The 22346-nt window shown below is 42.4% G+C and overlaps 1 protein-coding gene across 16 annotated transcripts in view; it reads right to left on the bottom strand.

Annotated features, from left to right (window-relative positions):
- Positions 1 to 22346, bottom strand: part of ARID1B (AT-rich interaction domain 1B) — a 449448-nt gene that overhangs the window by 106657 nt on the left and 320445 nt on the right. For all 16 annotated transcript variants that reach the window (XM_075924514.1, XM_075924505.1, XM_075924502.1 and 13 more), the window contains one exon: positions 19645 to 19888. In XM_075924514.1, coding sequence (XP_075780629.1) covers positions 19645 to 19888 — 244 coding nt within the window. The remainder of the gene's footprint in view (positions 1 to 19644; positions 19889 to 22346) is intronic.

Below are 22346 nucleotides of genomic sequence, written 5' to 3'. Positions count from 1 at the left end.
AGGAGAGGATGGATGCAGGGAGCAGTGAGGGGGAGCCTTACTGGGGTAAAGGTGGAGGAGAGGAGGAACACAGCGGGCAGTGGGGACCTTACAGGGGAGGAGGGGAAGGAAAGGAGGGCTGTGCTGGGCGGCAGGCCAAGTGGACAAGGGACAGAATAGGGGTGGGACCTAGAGTGGAGTAGGGATGTTAAATATTGGTTAATTGAATAGTTGATTAACCTCATGAATTCTTATCAGTTACTCAACTATTCTATAGTACGCAGGGGCAGAGCCAGCAGCCAGTGCGCTCTGATTCCATTCCCAAGGAGCCTGCTGCCACTGCACGCTACTGTCTCTGTATCAGAGGCAGAAGCATGGGATGTAAAGCAGGAACTGGTCCGTGATAGGAGCCTGTTCAAAAACCAGCTCCCCTTGCGGACTGGCTGCCTGTTGCCCCAAGTGCTGCTTGTGATACAGAGCAGCAATCCCTATCCAGGGGTTTTGTTTATGTCTGTGCTCCTGGACTTGGCACGAGCCTGAACTGAGACGGGATGCCTGCCCGCCTAGCTCCTAATACAGTTTAAATGCAGAGCTGCAGCGGGAGTAGATCCTGGACCTAGTTTCTGCCAGGAGAGGCTTCACCTGCTGCCTGTGTTTATTGTACTGATGAATAACACTAATAATCCACTTCTCTGGGATCCATCTCAGCCTTCACAGTGCTTTGTATGTATGATTAAGCACCATTTCTTATGCTGTTGTAAAATGGTGACTGGTTCACACCAAGCAATTGAACTGCCACAGCCTAAGCAGAAAGGAGAGCAAGTTTCAGGTATGTCCTGGGACTTTCCTTCACTGCAGATTTTGAGATGTGGCTGCTCTTGACAGCCAAAGCAGCTGAAGGACCAGCTCAGATTAAGCAACAAAATAGGTATGTTAGGGCATCAGACACTGCAGTGACAAATGTGATATAAACAGCAGCAGAGAGCTTGAAACTCATCAAAACGAATGGATTATTTTCCGACTGATTTCCTTTTTTAAAATGTAGCAAGAATAAAAATGTGAAATAGATTTTGCGCGCAGAGCACCATTTCCTTTTGCTTAATTACCACCTTTTTACTGGTTGAGGTAAAAATCCTGTGATTATTTCTGTAGCAATTAAGATTTGTCCCCAAAAGTATCAGTAATGGGTTGCTCTTTCTGTAGAACTACGAAATACCTAAATGCTATGGGAAAACCACAGAATGGCAATGAAGTGCTATGAATTACTCCGCCCCCATTTGCACTGTGTCAGAGAAATTAGCCACTGGTTTTGAAAGATACTTTAGGTTTATATACAATACAAAGAAACAAACTATAACTTTTAAAGTAAAATTTAAAACTTGCTTAGCCATTTGGATGGAAAGCATTTGCACTAAAACTCATAGAGTGCAGTACCATGATGGGATATGACAACTGCTTCATTTCTGCCCTTCGCAAGAGAATGCAAATGCAAGTCTAGAGGCAGAGCTCTTTCTCCAAAAGACCAAACATGGCACTGCTATGAAATATTCAGTGCCTGGGGCTTTGGATCCACAGCCATTTAGGAACTCTAAAGCACACGAGAACAAAATACTGACTTATTTTTTTAATGCCACTCAGGAAAGGACTGTAGCAAGACAGTAAGTGCCTACATTATAATGAACACTTGTGCATGACAGAAAGGATTCAGTGACTCAAGACTGTAAATAAACAGTAATTCCATGTTAACACAGGGCACTAGCACTTACACTGTGTATGCCTGAGGCATTACTATCAGATAGAATATTTCAAGTAAACCTAAAACATGTTTTATCAAAGCCATCTATGACTTTATAAGTTACTAAAAGAGGCTGGGGGAATGCTGGTTGCACTGGACAGCCTAAAGATGGCCACTCCTGTAAGGGCTGGGATAGAAATTCCATTGGTAACTATTAAAAACCAAATAGGAGTATAGTTTATAGACTGTATAGTTTATTTTGCATCCATTTACTATGAGATGCAAAATAAAATGCATCTTGTAAAATCTTTCTCCCTCTCTAATTTTTAACACTAATACTAATGTCAATTGTTGAGCAAGCATCTTATCCTGTGTGTACAGTCATGCAAGCACAATACTTGCAATATCAAACTTCAGGATCAAGTGTATGTAAATTACACGCTAGAGAAATCAATTTCATCTGCATCCTGTCAGAAATGTCAAGTCAGGAGTTTCTGAAATAAAAAGAATGGCACCCGTAACCATTTGCACAAGTATTTATTTATTTATAAAGGGGGTACTTTGGAAATCTCCCCCCTTATTTAATAAAAGCTTTAGAACAAAATTTGGCTATGCCGCAAGAGAAAATTATTTCTATAAACAATGAGCAGATCAACACTGAGATTTGAAGAGAGATTATTTTAACTGGTGCTGCTGTGGATTATAAATTAGACCAAAAGCAACAAAAGGAAGGAGAATTGTAAGATCATTCTTTAACCCTTAACAATGACCCACAAAAGAAAAAAGAGTAGGTGCTTCTGTGGTTTCTTTCTGAAATATAAAGATGACCTGCAAGGTTGGTTGTTTCTTTAAAAAGGTTTATGCTTTTTCTTTCTCTGATCATTGTTTTTATTATTATTTGTGACGCGATGGCTCCTAGGAGCTCCAAACATGGAGCAGGACCCCAATTGTGCTAGTGGCTGTACAAACTCAAAACAAAGAATTTACAATCTAAATACTCTAGGAAGTAAAGCGTAATTAACTGAGAATTGATTTATATTCAAATAAGTTAAAACTCTGGGCTTTATTGTTTATTTGCTGCACTTAATGAGGCTGTGAGCAATCACAGCTGGTCTACCTTCGTGAACAGTGTGTTGCGGGATTGGGGCCTTCATTATTAATTCAAGTCCTGCCAAATTTTCAACGTGAAGCTTAAAAAACCTCTAAGTATGCATTTTTGAGATGCTAAAGCTTTTCAGCACATCTAGGGGAGATCAGACATTCCAGATACTGCTAAGGTAACAAAAGAAGAAGTAACTGCTAAAATAACCAGCCAATCCAGTCTCCCTTTCTGGCCACAAGACAAAAGAGCAAAAAGAAGAATGGACACAAACTTTCCCTCCCCTACCTCCTATTACAGTCTACTTTTAATACCATATTAACAGATTTTTCTATTTAATTTTGGAAAGAAAAGTTGCAAAAATGAAAATAAGTGGTTTTGTATGTTAACCATGGCTATTTGAAAGAAAAAACATTTTTTTTCCACTGACAAACTACTGCATCTTTTTGACCCAATGCAATACAAACTGAACTTTTAACAGAGTTGACCTTTTCCCATGCCTTTGTGTAGCATTGTTGATAAACTGATGAGATATTCCATCTGCCAGAATTTATACAGGATAAACACTACTGTATATGTCGCACAGAATTTTTATTATGCAAAAGCACAGCAAATAGGGTAAAGTATGTTAAAATACTAGGCAATGACATACTATTCCACTTCTGTAGGTTTAGTACAGTCACATTTAAATCTTCATAGAAGGAGTATTATTCAAATCAGTAGCACTGTGTTCTAGCTATACTGTACTGTAAAGAGTGTGGAATGCAGTGCCTATAAAAATCTTTATGAAACTACTGGTGCATATAAAATAGAAGCTTTTAAAACTCAGATAACTATACTTTGTTAAAATATCAAAAAGTGGGAGCACATAAGTAACTATTAGATTGTATTATTTTTTAAAATCAACCTTTTATTAGAAAAATGTACGGTGAGAGAAATAGGAGAAAGCATTTAGACTTAATATAATGACTGACTATGATTTTTCTGCATATAAAAATATCTTGGGTTAAATGCAGAGGCAGGAAGAGCTAACTTGTACTTTTCAGAAAGCTTGACAGAACAAAGTTGGGAAAAAATTGCTGAAAAAGTATTAAACAGAAGATTGTAACAAGATGGGAGTGGTTACATTTACAATTCACAAAGAAGTGAACTTCCTTGGAGCAAACATACAACAAGAAAGAGGAGACCTTTGATCCAGTGCAGCAGAGGAAGCATTATAGGGATTCGGGAACTAGGATCCAAATCTACCTTGTTGCTACACACATTCTATGAGACATTGAGGTTACGTCTACACTGCATGGCTATTTCAGGAAACTAGAGGTATCTCAAAATAGCTACCCTGCTTCTACACAAGCCGCCCACTATTTCGAAATATTTTTTAAAATAACGAGCACACTATTTCGCCATTCCAGTAAACCGCGTTGCACGAGGGATAAGAGATGGCTCAAAATAGTGAGTTATTTCGAAATTTGGCGCTGTGTAGATGCACCAAATTTCAAAATAAGCTATTTTGAGTTTAGGGTGCTGTGTAGATGCACCTTGAGTGCCCCAAATGCTCTAATACAATAGGAATGTAGAAAGCATTCAATATCTCAAAGGATGGTGCTCTTTAGAATCAATGCGCAAAGTGTTTAAGTGCTAATTTACTTTAAAGTTGAGCATGTGCTTAAGTGTTTTACTAAATAGGGCTTTGCTCCTCAACAGGGGCTTTAGTGATGTAATCTTGAATTAGCCCCCACCCTTATAACACCACCTACTTTAGATTTGTAATTTAGATACAGAGAAGTTTCATTTTGGGGATCTATTTCTTTCCACTTTCACCTTTGCTCACTTAATGCACTCTTTGCATTAATCTGGGGAGCTACCAGAGCATGCGAGATTTCTGCTGGAGACCAGTCCAGAATCATACAGCTCAGGAGAGCAACTAGTTAAGTCTTTTCTAATCCTTGTATTCAGAGATGGTGGCTGGGGCGGGAAGAACAGGAACTGAATTGAGTAGGGTAGCTCATATTTCTCTCACCAGGCCAAATTAATAAAAACAAAACCTGATTTCTCCTCCTCCGTTTCTTATTCTTCCTCCTCCCCAATGTTGTTCCTCTTACATCTTTCCCCCCCCTCTTTTTCTGTTTGAGAAGCTTAATATTTGGCTGCCTTCTGAAGAAATAGGCACAGTGACAGATGAAAGACTGTATTCATCGTATAATTCAGAATAGGGGGAAAAATCGACTGCTGTGCATTTAAGATTCTAACAACCTTGCAATTTTGTACAGTCGTTTCCCCTCATCCGTTCTTTTGAAGAAATCTGCTTTTATTCTGTTAATAACTAACCACAGTTGCAGCAGCATGGATCCGATTAGCAGTTCTTATGGTACAAAGGGGAGGGGGATAAAGAAAGGCTGTGAACAGGGTTGCCAATTTGTCCACCTGGGTCCCCAGGAGAAAGATTAGATGAGGCACTTGCTCCCTTTTTTCCCACTCAAGCACTGCTTCATATTAGATAGGCCTTTTCAAAGCCAACCTACTGACTTTTTTTAGAAGTCTCATTTGAACCTCCCCAGCAAAAAGTCCCTTCATAGGTTTTTCTCTCTGTGCCCCCAAAAACATCCAACACAAGTGTGCAAATTTGAGGGGGTTGCAGAGGGGCAAAGGGGACAAAGAAATAAAGCCAGTCCAACACATTTCATCACATTTCTACAATTATTTTAATTATTCTTGTATTTGCTGAATAACATACAAGACAGAAAATAATGCATAGTGGCCAAGCACCTCACAGATGATATTGCAAAAAATTCTACACCATTATTTAATGTGTGAGCCAAATCTTGAAATCCTTACTGCAGTTCTTACTCTGTCCTTTTCACCTGTGATTTCAGTGAGATTTGCATGAGTATGGGCTAACCTTGTAGGAATACTTGATACATTACTATACATCTTTGTAAATGTGGTAAACCATGTGTTCTAGCTAGTGAAAACAAATGTGTTTTTAATTGTGAGCTATATTTCAATTAATAAACATTTTAATTTGCAATTGATTCAAGCGGTAAGCAATTGAATGCTTTTAACAAAAGATAGGGAAGTTGCCTTGCCTCCTAGTATTACATTCAACTTCTCTATTTTCTAAAATGAAACCCTTCCCTTCATACTCCTAACAGATAAAACATTAAGAATTTAATTTAGAAAGTTAATGTAAGTTCTAAGGGAAGGCAATTTTACTATTCATGATCATTCTTTCAAGACATTTTATAACTTATAAGGAGAAGTATTCTCGAACCTGATTTTGCTTCACTCTACTATACTCAAGAGCTTGAAAAACACTATGCATAAGAGCTAGGTATAAATTCATAGGATTTATTTCCTAATAAAAACAGATCTGCATCACCATTTTAACATAACAAAAGGCATATATTGGTAGTTCACCTAGAATCATTGGAAGTTCACATCTTCTATGTGAAAACAATATAGGACACAACAGACAGGGTAAAAAATGTTCTTGGAGCCCCCTTTCATTTCTTCATGCAGCACCCATCTATACTCGGGAATAACTCCAAATCAACAAATGTTGCTGACTCATAAGTATGGATGAAGACCAGCGATGGCCAACCAAGACTAGTGAGTGGGCCACATGAGTGGCCCTCCATCACCATGGGCCGCATGATCCAATGGTGGGCAACCTGCGGCCCACTAGGGTTCCTCCTGTGGCCCGTGCATGCCACAGGATCCCTTTCCCCTTGTGCCTCTCGCTCACTGGGGCACTGGAGCTCGGTACTTTCTCCTCTCTCTCTCAGCACTTTCAGAGCACCATGAATCCGCTGAGCAGTTAAACTCTGGGAGGGAGAGGGAGGAGCAGGGACAGAGTGTGAATCAGTGGATTCATGGCAGTCTGAAAGAACTGGGAGGAAGGAAGGGAGGGACGGAGAGGAGAAGGAAGTACTGGGCTCCAATGCCCTAGAGTGCAAGAAGTGTATGGTGGAAGGGAGCAGATAGGAGGTGCCCGGGCTGGAGGTGAAACCACCGAGGGCTGCAGATTGCCCACCATTGATGAAGACTGTCCAGAATATAGTCTTGTCTATGCTTGGGGGTCAGCAGGGGTGGCCAAAGATAGGTGAAGTGGCATCATCTGCTAAATTTAAGCTAGTTCCACACTTCCACAGGCCCTTCTTTCTTCTCTCAATCTTTCTCACCATCTCTCCTTTCTATTCCCTTTCACGTTCCGGCAAGCAGGTGGAAACTGGAACAGTGCTGATCTGCAGCACTGAAGCAGTTTATCTGTGTGTCTTCTGTTCTGTGCTCAACTCTAAGGATACATCTATACAGCAGGGCTAATGTTGAATTAAGATACACAACATAAACTACGTCAATTGCGTAGCTTGAGTTGAAATAGCTTAACTCAGCTTTAGGCGCGATCTACGCAGCAGGAAGTCAAAGGACGAACGCTCTTCCTTCGACTTCCCTTACTCCTCGTGAAACGAGGGTTCCCGTGAGTTGGAGTAAGAAGTCCTCCAGTTCGACATTATTTTGAAATAGAAGTTTGTAGTGTAGACTAAGCCGCAGGGCAGCACAGCTTCACAGGTGATTAATCAGCCCCACCCAGTCAGCTCCCTGCACAGAGTCCTGAGCCTCTGACTGGGTGGGGCTGATTCATCACCCCTGAAGCTGTGCTGCCACGCAGTTTAGAGGGAACACTGGTGTAGACCTGCTCTTTGTTATTTTGGAATATCATCAGTTATTCCGAAATAACACTGCTGTGTAGATGTACCCTAACTTTGCAACTTTAATCCCTTCTCACTGCCATGAGTAACAAGCTTCATTGCAAGAGCATCGTGAATAACATGAGCATCTCATCACAACAAACACTTGGGCTCAACAGGAAGAAAAAGCATGTCTAGGACATTATGAGTAAAGGCATCAGAAGGTAAAGCAGATTATAAACAGCATTTTATTAATCTGACTTTCCTCGAGACAGGATCTGTCATGCCATTTTTAAGATTGCCCAACAACGGGAAACCCAAAAGACTAGTGCTGGAGCCTAGCAATTCTTCATGTATTTTTAATCAACTTAAACTTCCATAAATTTAGTACCTTCTGCAAGGTCACACACAGAACATTCAGCCATATGCCCTTAATGTAGTTTGCAAATACGAACTTCTCTGTCAGTTTCTGTTTAGAAGGGGACGTATCAACATTAGCAACCCCTGGTTATATCATTTATAAACATGCAGATGTGGATTATTAAAGATTAATGCATTTTGGGATTGGTGTCGGCATTCCGTTTGTCTCATGCCGAAACCAATTCTGTTCTTCATTAGTCAACGACAACTCACATCACTGTGTTGTGGAAGAGAAATCAAAGGTGCAAATGTGAATTGAGAATAAGTGATGAAACTGATTACTAAGAAACTTAACTGCTGTAATCAATCAACACATCACAATAATTTGAGCTATCTGGGGATGAGGAAATGAACATAAAAACTCACCATCAGAGAAAGTTTTTGTCTGTTTAGTTTTTAAAAACCATGTCTGATACCTGAGTTTCATATCTGACTATTGCACAGAACTATCAATGCTCCACACACATACTGCAAGGTAACAGCCAGTCTACACAAATTTTGTTACAAAGAAGAATAAGATATTTCTTGTTTTAAATTCATTTTTCTAAAAAAAACCTAGCCATGATTGAAATTGGTGGGGTGTGCACCTTAGCAAAATCAATTTCTTTGCTGGACAAATCCCATTTTATTATCTTGCCTATATTTAATGCACCAAGCTTTATTCTGATACCTTGCTCCAAGTAAGGGCATACAACATCTTCCCAAAGACAAAGATGCTACTTACAGAGCAACCCCACACTAGATCATTTCCAGGAGGAGCAATAGTGATATCCAGCCTACAGAAAAAGTAAGCACAGAGAGACCACTCTACCCCAGAACAACAAAATACACTTTGAGCTAGATTTATGGAAAGCTTAACGATGTATGTTCAACAATAATTAAGTGTTAAAGTGGGGGGTAACTGACTAACTTTCCCTGTAAAGCCATGAATCATTACTCAATAATGCAAAGCACAAGGGAGGGAAAGGAAGTCTTTCCATTCAAGACAATATCCACTCCTATCTTATCGTGACCATACATGAAATTAAAAGGAAAGAATTAAAGTTTGGCTACATCTTACAATATATTTTAGAAACTTTGTGCATCTGTTTGTCTATCTACCTGTCAGTCAGTTTAAAAACTCCTCCAAAATGGTAAGAGCTAGGACCACCAAATTTGATATGCAGCTTCCTGTTATCATAACTTAAAGCAAGGTCAGAGTTTGCTTGTGCCAGGACAATGGGATGTGCCTGGAATCCAACTGTTTTCCATAACACGGAAGGGAGGGGGAGTCTGATAGTAGGGACTGTTATGCTCTGGAATAACCATATGGAGGCAGCAAGCGTGGGGGGACCACAGGGAGACAGTCACATGTTTCTGGCCATCTGCCACGGGTAAGTGGCCCTCCTGTCCCAAAGCCAGAGCCCAAACCACTCCCTACAGCCCTCGGCCCCAATGCCAGACACCAGGAGGAGCCCTGCTGGCCACTGACCCCAGGATGGAGCCACTGTCCAGGGCTGGGCAAACAGCCTCCACCACCACTAACCTCTGGCTGGCCTTGGGGCTGTCCTGCCCCCCCCCCCACCTCCTAATTCCCTGCCCTGATTGCTACACCCCCAAACACACCCTGCCCTGACTCCTGCACCACCACACCCTACCCAGACTTCAGCGTCCCCACACCTTGCTCTGAGCCCCTTCATACCTTCCAAAACCCTACCCAGACTCCTTTACCTCCCACATTTCCCTCCCTGCCCTGAGCCCCCCATCCGCACATTTCTCAACCCCCTGCCCTGAGTCCTGCACCCTCACCCCTTGCTCTGAGCCTTCACAAGGACCCAAGCAATGCCAGGTAAATTATCTTGTGTAAGATTATAAAATAGAACTTAATTTTCCCATAAAGTAAGCATGGTCACTGTAATGTGTTGTTTGGCGGAGACATGAGTGGGTTGCAAGCATCACATATTAAACAAGGGACGCAAATAGTAACTGCTAAAATTAGAAGCAAAATGTGCTCACTCTACGGTTGACCTCAGGATGTAATGCATCACCACAAGACATGACAAGAATGATTTTCATATTTTTGGTAGCTTCAGTAGGTATACTGAACTTTGTACGTGAACCAAAATGCATATACTATAGTACTTATTCAAAGACTTCAATTGGGTTTCCATACCCTTGTCACTAAAGACTTTGGGTATGTCTACACTACCCTCCTAATTCGAAATAGGAGGGTAATGTAGGCATACCGCAATTGCAAATGAAGCCCGGGATTTGAATTTCCCGGGCTTCATTTGCATAAGCGGGGCTCCGCCATTTTAAAATCCCCGCTCGTTCGAACCCTGTGCCGCGCGGCTACACGCGGCACGAACTAAGTAGTTCGAACTAGGCTTCCTAGTTCGAACTACCTAGTTCGTGCCGCGTGTAGCCGCGCGGCACAGGGTTCGAACGAGCGGGGATTTAAAAATGGCGGAGCCCCGCTTATGCAAATGAAGCCCGGGAAATTCAAATCCCGGGCTTCATTTGCAATTGCGGTATGCCTACATTACCCTCCTATTTCGAATTAGGAGGGTAGTGTAGACATACCCATATATAGTATGTTAAACAACAGAGAAAACTTAAAAGCAATAAGAGAGAGTGTTTTAAATAATTATATTTTCTGGTTAGCTAGTTGTTTCTTTGTTTTCAACTTAATTTTGTGATGTTCAAAAGTACTGGACGGTCACTCCTGGAATCTGAACTTTTCTGTATTCAACAAAGGACATCATGGACAGTAGCAGTTTAAGCTTCCTTAATGCTTCTTCCTTGCCACCGTACCTCAACTCTGTTCTGGAGACACCAATTCGAGAAATGACCTCTCCGATGAGAGTGCAAACAAGGAACCAGTTCTGATAGAGTTTGTTTGTGACATGGACAATTGTCCCCTAAGAACGGAACTCATTTCACACTGGCCAATCAGTCTTCAGATGGTAATCATTACTGAGGACTCTGATTTTTAACAGGCAACATAGGAACCTAAAAATGGCAATGTTCCCTCTAATTGTTTCCATTCATGTGCAGATTTTTTCCATCCAAGCACAGAATATTTTTGTATGTGCACCAAGGCTTGTGCAAATGTACACCATCAATAGAAATAAACATCTATCTGTGGGTGCTCTGCTAATCAGCTAGGCAGCATTTGACTTCCTCCTGAATGACCTCCCTATAAACTGTGTGCTTGTGAACACTGAAAAATGGCCATACTGGATCTAGTACAGTGTAAGAGAGGTTAAATACTTCATATAACAAAACATATCTCTAGAGCTACAGTACTTAAAATTGCCTATTCTTTTTCCCCATTTCAAACGGAAGTGGACTGCAGTATAAAGTTTTAAATGCCATTAAGAATAATTGGAAAAAGGATTTAAAACTATTGCTATGTGGAACATTCTAATATTTCACTTGTAAGAGAAATCCACAGCCTTGCAAGCAGTGTTGGGCTGTAAAACTGCTGAATAGACAGTTTGTGCACTGCTAGTGATTAAAAACATGGCTATGTCAATGGCATTTTGTGTTTTGTTTTGTTTTTTTCTGGTCTGCTTGCCAATAAACAGCATGCATTTTACTGCAACAAGCTGTTGCAGGAGTTTTGCCTCCGGAGAAGCCAAGAGGGAAATACTGATGGATGTGTTAAAATAATCTTTGTCTAGGTAGGAAGACCATGTCCATTTTAAAGGGACATTATCCTCATCTTGATTTGTAATGGTACTACTAGCACCCGTAAAGTTATTGCAAAAAAAATGAAGGTTCACAAATTCAACTCACATAGTAATCATCTCACTGAAATAATTGTGCTGAAACAACAAATGATTTAAAATAGATCAGTAACAGAGGGTAGTAAAGCAAGTTCTTTTTTCCCTAAGTAAGAAACACAGAGTTTGGCTCATTGGGGAAGGAAGTCTGTGATTTTCTGAAGTGTAGTTTGAAAGTCTTTTCCAATCAACTTCTGAAGTTCAGCCATGCGTCTAGAAATACTTTATTTTGCAGGCTTTAATTTTTGTCAGACTTGAAAGAGACAGCCATTCCTGCTCTGATTCTTACTCTGAAATCTCATTTTACCCTATGACAGACTAACTCTTACTCACTTTTTCCTTGCTCCCCTAATGAATCCTTCTGATCTGCCCACTACCTAGTTTGTATAGCAAATTAGGAAGCTGGGCTGGATTTCCAACCACAACATTTCAGAGACACCCCCATCACTCTTCCCTCCTTCCTGCCTGCAGCTACGGCCGCATCTATATTTACCCGTGAATCGATGCTCCAGAGGTTGACTTTCTGGCATTTGATTTAGCAGCTCTAGTAAGTACATGCTAAATCAAACACTGAAGGCGCCCCCATCGGTGTCGGTACTTCTACTCCTTGCAAGGAGTAGGGGAAGTCAACGGGAGCATTTCTCCCACTGACCTCCTGCTGTGGGGATGATGCCAATGTTTGAATCAAGGTGTCAACTCCAGCTACGCAACTGACATAGTGGGAGTTGCGTATCTTAATTCGAACTTATCCCAGAGTGTAGCTCTGACCTCTATCACTTTGTTTTGTAATCCTGTCAGGTCTTAGAAGTTAAGTAAACTCAGGCGTGGTCAGTACATGTATGGAAGACGTTAAGGTAAAAACTCAGGAAGTTGTGTTGATTACATAGCAAGAAATATCCATTCCTTTCAAATAGTGCACTCTGTGAGTAGAAGAATGGCTGTACAGCTGGGATGTACTAATGAGATACTGACCACCTGTGGTTATTAAAGATCTTTCAAAATGGACCAAGTTAAACCAGAACAAAGCAACAACTCCCGAATAACTCCATGGCTATGTCTACACTATAGCTGTCCTTGTGCAAAAATTTGCGAAGACTCTACACTGAATACGCGTTCTTGTCCAAGTAAATTTACAGGAAAGCGTCGGAACAGAGGGCTTCTTGCGCAAGAGTTATTCCTCTCCCCATGAGGAATAAGCCCTCTTGCGCAAGAGCTCTTGTGCAAGAAGGCAGTGTGGATGGGCAACAGGGTTTTCTTTCACAAGAAACCCCTATTGCTAAAACGGCCATCCGAGCTTTATTCACAAGATAGCATCTACACTGCCATGGACACTCTTGCACAAAAGCACATGGCAGTGTGGATGCACTCTTGTGCGAGACCTTTTGCGCAAGAACTCTTGAGCAAAACAGTTTTGCGCAAGAAGCCTGCAGTGTAGACATAGCCCATGTATAGACAACCTCTTAATGGAGACAAGGCACTACAGCTTTTTCCATGAGGAAATCAGGCAAAATCAGCACTGTATTTTTTGATGATAAACAACCTTCACTTTTTTTGCAATGAAGACACATAGCCAAGAACTGCTAAACACAAAATCCCAACACCCAAATGAAAACCCACTGTTTCCCCTTACAGCTTATCCACATGAAGACACAGCAAACTGAGCCCACACAGCCACTTAGTACATGGCACACTGCTGGGCTATAGATTTACACTGCAGCTTGCTATGCACTAAATTTCTATGTGAACAGGCCCTGAGATATGTCTAAACACAACATCCAGAATGCATGAAGAATTAATGTTAAAAATGCCTAAGTGTGTTTAAAGAGTAAACCTCTTTGAAGAGGGTTTCCAAAATAATGTTGCTTAACTCCTGAAATCCTTGTAGACACAAAAGAGTTAACATCTTCCTGGCCTATCAGCAATCTCCACAGTGCTCTTGCCCTTCTAAATATTTAAACACTGTTGCTGCTTACACCGCAGAGAAGAAAAAGCTGATGAAAGCCTTTGGCCAATGAAATAGAATTAAAACAACAACAACAACAACTAAAACTGTTAAGCTTATTTACATTTTTGCTTTGTTAGTAAACTGAAATGGCTGGCACAGGAGGCAAGAAAAGTGAAATTAACATCATATCCACTACATCTTCTGGCAACGGCAGCACATTTTGATATTGTGCTGTGTCAGCTTCCACTACTGGGGTAAGGCTGAATTCGGTACAGTCCAAGACCTAAACACAGTGCTGGGCATCACATTTTATTTTTAAAATAGTAATCTAATTCTGGAAAAAGCTACAAACTAAAGATAACTTTATTTCTGATTAAATAAAATAATGCTTTATAATACAGAAATTAAAAATGACCTATTTTTAATAATTCAGGAGCAAAATATGGGCTCTGTAATATCAGTATAGCTGAGAGAGAAGTGATATAGGTCTGGGAAAAATAGGCACTTTTCATTTTTAAAAATCCAACTTGACTTTTCTGCCTTCAGTGGTTACTGTCCGTGCTATATTCTAATAGTATATTATAGATGGAAACAAAGCCAGCAGATATGTGTACCACTTACCATAAGAAATATCAGTCCAGCTTTTCAGAAAGTACAGAAAGGAAAGACCCACTGATTCAGGGCTGTGCCAATGTCAGGGCTGTCTGTGCCAATCCATTCCCAGGAAATTCACAGTGTGTGACAGAAAGCAATATGGGATGGCAAATTTGCAGAGGGGTGGAGAAACAGTTTAAACAGGCAATGGAATGGAATCAGCCACTTGGGAGGTTTAATAATGGGCTGTTTGTTTGTTTGCCCTTTTGATGTTTCATTAGTTGTTGATCTTGTTTCAACAAAAGAGGGATGGGAAAAAGGAAGCTTCTCTTCCAGCAAACCCTGGGAAAGCAACACCTTTCTTTTAACGGCCTTCCCAGAAAGACCCCCCTGCAACATTTTGACTTTCACCGTCATAGCTATCAGCAACACAACAGCTGCTCTTTTTACAATGACTTGCTGGAGAGAGAATGATCGAATGAGCCAATCTATGTCACATGGAGAATGTGCGGAAAGACACTGAAGGAGGCAAGAGAAGTGAGGTCAGAACAAACAAGGGTAGGGTGAGGAAGGAGTGAAAAGTAACAAAAAAGAAAATACAAAAGAAAGAGAGGGAGCACACTGAAGAATATTTGTTTAAAAAATACTGCAGCCTGAGCAGCACAGGTCACAGAAATACAGACAAGCTCCCTATTACTTCCCCCACCCCCCCAAGGCATCGTGATTGTCGCTGGGCAGAATGGAAGATATTAGACAATCGGCAATGTTACATACAGATGGAAGACGTGGGGTGGAAGAGGACAAGAACATTTATATGGCTTGAAGAACTCAGCATGTCTTAGCTAGAGGATTAAACACCCACCCATAGAAATGGCTTCACCTTTCAATCTTTCAGCCATCAAGAGGAACAAGCATAGTGATTTTTGGAAAGGTTTACTTCTGTCCCAGACAGAAAGCAAATGCTCGTCTGAAATCCAGGGAGTACAATGTTCCCTCTTGTTGATTTCTGTGCAGCTTTGGAAAGAAGCAGGGAAGGTGGATAGGTTGATCGAGATGGAAAGAGGAGGGTACCTGGGGTAAAAATCTGGGATGTGGACAAGGCACAACCTTACCCGTACAAAAGATTATGTACAGTGGGAGGTCTCCAGTGGGGCAAAGAGGTCTGTGGTGGAGAATCCTCATCAGCTTAAGATGTGTTAAAAATCTCAAGTATCTAGTTTCCACTCATGATCATGGGAAAATCTCCTGCTTGGTGAGTCCACATTGGTGTTCTGCAGTTTAGAAAGGCACACAGTTGAGATTCTAATGCCATGTTGTATGCAACATTTTTTATAACTCGAGTACCTCCAAGCAGAGTTGGACCTTGCCCTGCCCTGCCATATTCCATTATGACTCTTATGGTGGTATGTGCCATCAGAGAGAAAATATCAGCAGGCATCATGGGCTGCTCGTAGCTCCAGGAAGTTGATGCATAGGATGGATTCGGTAAAGGACCATCTGCCTTGTACTATAGGAGTGCTCTCCTCAGTTGTTAGACTCATGGATAGTGCTGGCTGAAGGAAAGGAACCCCAATACAGATGTTGTGAGGGCTACCCACACCACAGTAGAGTGTCCTTGACTGTTATAGGCATGGACAGGTGATTGTGCTGCTGTCTAAGGCACATAGATTGTATGTAGCCACACCTGGAAATGCTGCATGTATAATCACATGTACTTTACTTTGGATGCAACCACCACCACGTGGTCAAGTAGCTGGAGACATGTCCCAGCTGAGATTTGGAGGCAGGTTCTCACCATGGATACAAGATCGGTGACAGTAAAAAAATCTGTGAACTGGGAGGAAGAGGGAGGAAAATTCTAACTCGCATGGCATCTAATTGTGCCCTGATAAATGCCAGGTGTTGCACATAAGTCAGTGTAGATTTCTCCAAGTTTACATTGTCATTCCAAGGGATTGATTTCGGATAGGCTTTTGAGAAGACAATCATCTAAGTATGGAAAGATGATGATGCCTTCTTTACGTAGCTAGGCAGTGACTACTGTGAGGACTCTGGAGAACACACAGGGGGCTGTCAACAGTCTGAAGAGTAGTGATGAGTCCCCATGGCGAACTGAAGAAACTATCCGTTACCCTCTCCACCATTATCTCAGCACTGTAACTGGGAGACTGAGTCTCGGCCCTTAACTTTCAAGCTCCCACTGGTTTTTGGGTATCTGGACTCTTGGGGCAGAGAGAGAGAGGCATCACTGGCACCAGTGTGTGTATTGGTCCAAGGGAGAGCATTTTTCTGAGCAGCGAGCAGAAGGCGTGCTTGGTGCCGAGGACTTGTTTGGTCCTGAAATGGCCATCAGCATTGGTAGTGCTATCCATGTCATAAGAGTCAAAGTTGGTCTGCTTGAGATGACTGGCACTCTTTTTCAAGGTCTTGTGTCTCGGTCTGTAGGTCTGGCCAGTTAGCGTCTTTAGACCTTCGCTTAGCTCTAATACCAGAGGTACTCTAATGGGTGCTAGAGCTATGTCCCCTCTCCAAGAATGTCAAGGCACCTGACCTCACATTGGATGGCATTCTGGTAGTGGTGTCTCACAAGGTTATGAGGAAGCCCATTTCGTCAGAATAGGAACAAGATCTTCTTTTAGAGGGGCGTGGTGAATAAGGGTTGTGGATGATCCAGCAGAGTGAGAGAGCTGCAGGAGAAAGTACCTGGGGCAAGATCCAGCGCTGGACTTAATGATTTCCCCATAAGAAGTCACAACAAAATGTCCTAGCCTTTTCAGGCCCTGGCTATGAGGCTGTGGCAGTGAGCATACTTTTGGGGGATATGTGTCCTTCTCCTAAGTAATATGGCTGCCCATCTACTACAGGGAAGGTGATCCAGCAGGAAACATACCTCTTAAACTCAGAAGGTCTGGGGATATTGGCGAGAGGAAAAAAAAATCCCAGTTGGGAAAGTCAAGAAGCAGAAAGTTACAAACTGAGAGGTAAAACATTGTATATGTTGCCCTCACTGCAACATATAAAATCTAGCAGTGATAAGTTAGGATAAGAAAAAGAGATGTGGGCTCTGTTGTGAATTCCGCCCCAGACCAAAGATGGGGGGCAGTTGGGCCACACCACACTATATATACATCCTGCTCTTGGTGCAAAGTGGGGGGTGGGTGGGAGAAGAGGGGGTTGTGCATGTATGGTCAGACAGGCACTGCTGATGAAGATCTCAGCTCCCGGGGCAGGTGGTAGTGTTGCATCCTCTTGTTAATTTCATTTTGTAGCTGTTGCTTGGGAAGGTATAAACAGCAGCAAAGGCACTGCAGCCGTCTGTAGATTCAGGAAGACAGCAACTGCTCTAGTTTATGCCTGAAAGCTCATTATCTACCAAAAGAGCTAGAAAAACTTGATTCTGGAGGCTGCTTAGGCCAGCAGGAAGCCTATCTTATTTTTGTGTCATCCCTAAAAATGCTAATTTGCAAAGATGGCACTTCCAGCAATGGCATATCATTCTATAGAACAGGATGCATGATGTTCAAAACTATGTCCACTTCCTGGTCAAAATTAATTATGTAAACAAAACACGCATTTATTTAGCTGGACACAACTGTCTGAATGTGCACCAAATATAATGAACTGACTTCTCATATTTTCATGCTGGGTTCTTTCAGACAAACTTGGGGCTTTGAGCAATGCCATTTGAGTTGGGCCCTCATTGCAACATATAAAATTCAGTGTACATTTTCAGCCTACCTCTACCATGCTAGACTGATGGCGAAGAGTTTAGAATGTATCTAGATACACATATTTTTTCCTCTGGGCAGTTTAAGATATCTTCATGCATGTCTCAGTCTGCATGAACTACCTTGTACCACATGCCAAGTGGCATTAGAGAATGAGTGGTAAACATTTCATTATTACTGGTGGGATGGAGTTCTAGTGACTTTTTGTTCTCTCCAGCTGCAGGGTGGAAAATACTATCTTTATTAGTTTTCATTAATGTCACAAACTATGCATTCAAAATACAGGTTATGGATTATATTCCCTTCCAGTGTTTATGGTACCCTATACAACTTCAGGTACCAAAGACAACAAAAACTCAGAGGCTACGTCTACACTGGCATGATTTTCCGAAAATGCTTTTAACGGAAAACTTTTCCGTTAAAAGCATTTTCGGAAAAGCACGTCTAGATTGGCAGGATGCTTTTCCGCAAAAGCACTTTTTGCGGAAAAGCGTCCGTGGCCAATCTAGACGCAGTTTTCCGCAAAAAAGCCCCAATCGCCATTTTCGCAATCGGGGCTTTTTTGCAGAAAACACTACTGTGCTGTTTACATTGGCCCTTTTGCACAAAAGTCTTTCGGAAAAAGACTTATGCCCAAATGGGAGCAGCATAGTATTTCCGGAAAATCACCGACGATCTTACATGAGATCGTCAGTGCTTTTCCAGAAATTCAAGCGGCCAGTGTAGACAGCTGGCAAGTTTTTCCACAAAATCATCTGATTTTGTGGAAAAACTTGCCAGTCTAGACACAGCCAGAATGTAGAATTAATGTAGAATTTAAAAGGGCCCCATAATTATTCAAAAAGTGTGAAGCTTTTCAGAGATTGATCCAAGGATTACCCCAAATGAAAAGCTCTCAACTGTTCTTCCCTCAAATTTGGACCAGAGGTTTTGATCTGTCCATTATATAATGATAAATAGCAATAAGCACAATTTTGGATCTAGACCAGAAGAATCGAAGGGTTCAGGGGGATTTGATCTAAAGTTTTGGTTTGAACCCATTTCTGATAAATGTGCATTTTAACTAGGGATGTAAAATACTGCTTGTTTAGTTATCTGGTTAAACAGTAAGTTTAACTGGTTAACTGATTAAATGGGGCTGGGCAGGGGGAAGGCGGGCTGGTGCAGTCCCTGCACCATAGGCAGGGGCTACCCCAGTCCAACTGCTTCCGACCCTGGGATGAGAGTTGGCAGCATCATATGTAGCTGGAAGTGGCAGCACGGGAGGAATGAGCGGGAGCTGCTGGCTTTAGGCCTCACAGGGGGGTGCTGCTTCTGGCCGACCTGCGAGCCTGCACGGAAAAGGAACTGGCAGCCCTCGCACTCCCTGATGCTGCTTCCACGATCCCCCTCCCCCGCCCCAGCCCCAGGAGGCTGCTGACTCCTAGCCCATGTGGGTTTGGAGCTAGAAGCCCCATGGGGCTGGAGCAGCCCTCCACCCATGAGGGGCCATGAGTGGGGGCCTGCTCCTGGTTAATGGTTAACAGGATACCCATTCACATCCCTAATTTTAACTGTACAAGGCCAAACAAATGCAAGATTTCCATAACCTGAATGAATTTTAAATACGCAGACCACAGGAGTAATTATTTTTTAAATTACATAAAACATCATATTTCTACTCATTTATTGTTTTAAAAACAAATTTACCTGGAATACTTGCAGGAGAAATTGGACCTGATCTTGATTGGTTGCTTCCAACAGGTGAGCCTACAGGGGAAGGCGATGGACCTCCTGGGATGCCAGAGAGATGTGGGGAAGCATGAGGGGAGAAAGGTGACTGTGCAGGGTTACTCTGCTCTCCCTGGCTGCTTGTAGAACCTGAGGCACTAACTGCTGAACTCAGTGTTGCTTCAGTTCCAGTGGGCAGGTCATCAATGGAACCGGATAAATCCTGAGTGAGAAGAAGAGACAAAAACAGAGCAGGAGTGAGAACTAACACCCAAGGCACACTACCTGAAAACTATCAGGGCGGTAAGAAACTCCCTGCACTTGGACAAAAACCATTATTATTTGTAAAAGGATGATGACAGGGCTGGCCACTTGTTTCATTAAAGATCCAATTGCAATAGTAAGGAAGTTTGAGCTGGTCTATTAGTTAAATCCCAGCTTGTATAACATTTTACCAATCTAAAATCCCTCCTCTAGTTTTCGCTGGATTCATTGCTTTTCACTTGTTTCCCTTAACTACTATATGATGTCACTATACACTATTAAACAGCTCCTTCTTTTCAGACATGGCTGCATTTCTACAGCTGCAGAAAATGTTCCCTACGTAACCTCATTTATCTGAATGCTGGTGAAGTACAATTTTCATCAGACGAAGGCTGGGTACATCCCCTAAAGGTTTAGATTCCTAGATTCATTCCAAGGCCAGAAGGAAGCACTGTGATCATGTAGTCTGACAGCCTGTGTAAACACAGACCTCAGAACAATAATTTTTAAATAATGTACCATATAGAAAAAAAAATCCAATCCTGATTTCAAAATGTCCAGCAATGCAGACTCCACCACAACTATAGGTAATTTGTTCCAATGGTTAAATATCCTCACCATTAAGAATTTATGCTTTATTGTTACTATCTGAATTAGTTTAGCTTCAGCTTCCAGCCATTGGATCATATTATGTCATTCTCTACTTCACTGAACAGTCCATTATTAAATATTTGTTCCCCAGGTAAGTACTTATAGATTGAAATAAAGTCACATTTAGTATTCTCTTTGTTAAACTCATTGAGTTGAAATCTATTTAGCTTATCATTATAAGGCATATCTTCCGATCCTTTAATCATTCTTGTGGCTCTCCTCTCTTCTTGAATTGCGGACACCAGAACTGGATACCGTATTCTAGCAGTGGTTGTCCCAATGCCAAAATAATCTTTCTGCTTCTACTCAAAATGTCCCTGTTTATGCACCCAAAGGTCACATAAGTCCTTTCAGCCTTGGCATCACACTAGCAGCCCAAGATGCAACGGACAATCCACCACATCCCCCAAATTATTTTCAGAGCCATTGCTTCTCAAAATGTAGTTCCCCATCCTGAATGTATGGCCTACGCCAGTAGTTCCCAACACGGTGCCATTTGTGGGCACCCGCCAAGGGCTCGGGGCTGACCCCACCCTGGGCGCGTGGCGCATGCGCAGTGCCGGCCCCAGGCGCACTGTGCATAAGCAGCACAAGCCCCGGGCACACGGGGAGTGCTGGCCCCGGGTGCACGGTGAATTGGCCGCCCTGGCCTCAGGCACGTGGCAAATTGGCCTCCCCATCCCCAGGCGCACGGCTATGGGGGGCGCCGGCCCTGGGCACATGGCGAATTGGTCTCCCCGTGCAGCTATGGGGGGTGCTGGCTCTAGGTGCGCAGCTATGGGGGGGTGCTGGCTCTAGGTGCGCAGCTATGGGGGGGTGCTGGCCCTAGGCGCGCAGCTCTGGAGGGCTCCGGCCCCAGGCTTGTGGCGAATGGGCGGCCCTGGCTGTGGCCATGCGGCGCATGGGGTTGCTGGCCCGAGGCACATGGCTCATGGGGGTGTGGCATATGCACGGCCCCGACCCTGGGCGCACGAGTGTCCCCGCCCTCTATCTCCCGGCGGGCGAATGGCCCCGTCCCCTGGCGCCTGGCAGCTCCAAATGGTTGGGGACCACTGGCCTACGCTCTTTGTTTCTAGACCTACTCACTTACATTTGACCATATAAAAGCACATATTTATTTGCTTTTGCCAAGTTTACCAAGTGATTTAGGCTGCTCTGAATCAGTGATCTTTCTTATCATCATTACTTACCACTCCCCCAATTTTCATGTCATCTGCAAACTTTATCAGTGATGATTTTGTGCTTTCTTTCAGATCACTGATAAAATGTTAAATAGAGTACAACCAAGAGCCAGTCCCTGTAGGACCCCTCTAAAAACACACATGCTTGATGACGATTCCATGTTTACAATTACACTGAATGTGTTCCATGTTAATTTTATATCACCTCTAATTTTTTAATCAAATGTTGCATGGCACCATGTCAACTGCCTCACAAAGGTCCAAGTATATTAAATCAACTGCATTGCCTTTATCAACCAAATTTGTAATCTAATTAAAAAAAGACATCAAGTGGTTTGACAGGATCCATATTCCATAAACCCTTACTGACTGGCATTCATTACAGTACTTTCATTTAATTCTTTATTAAGTCCCATATTGGCAACTCCATTATCTTGCCTGTGACTTACAGTAATATGGTTATCCTGTTTAAATTTTAAAAGTATTGGCACAATAGCATTTTGCTATTTCGAAATAGCGCATCCACACCGAGTGGACTCTGAATCACATTTAAGGTTGGCGGAACCAGTTCCAGCAGGGCACCAG

This window comes from Pelodiscus sinensis, chromosome 3 (assembly GCF_049634645.1).
Source record: "Pelodiscus sinensis isolate JC-2024 chromosome 3, ASM4963464v1, whole genome shotgun sequence".
Classification (NCBI taxonomy): domain Eukaryota; kingdom Metazoa; phylum Chordata; order Testudines; family Trionychidae; genus Pelodiscus; species Pelodiscus sinensis.
Note: the sequence above shows the minus strand (reverse complement) of the source record. Positions and strands in the feature narration are given on the sequence as shown.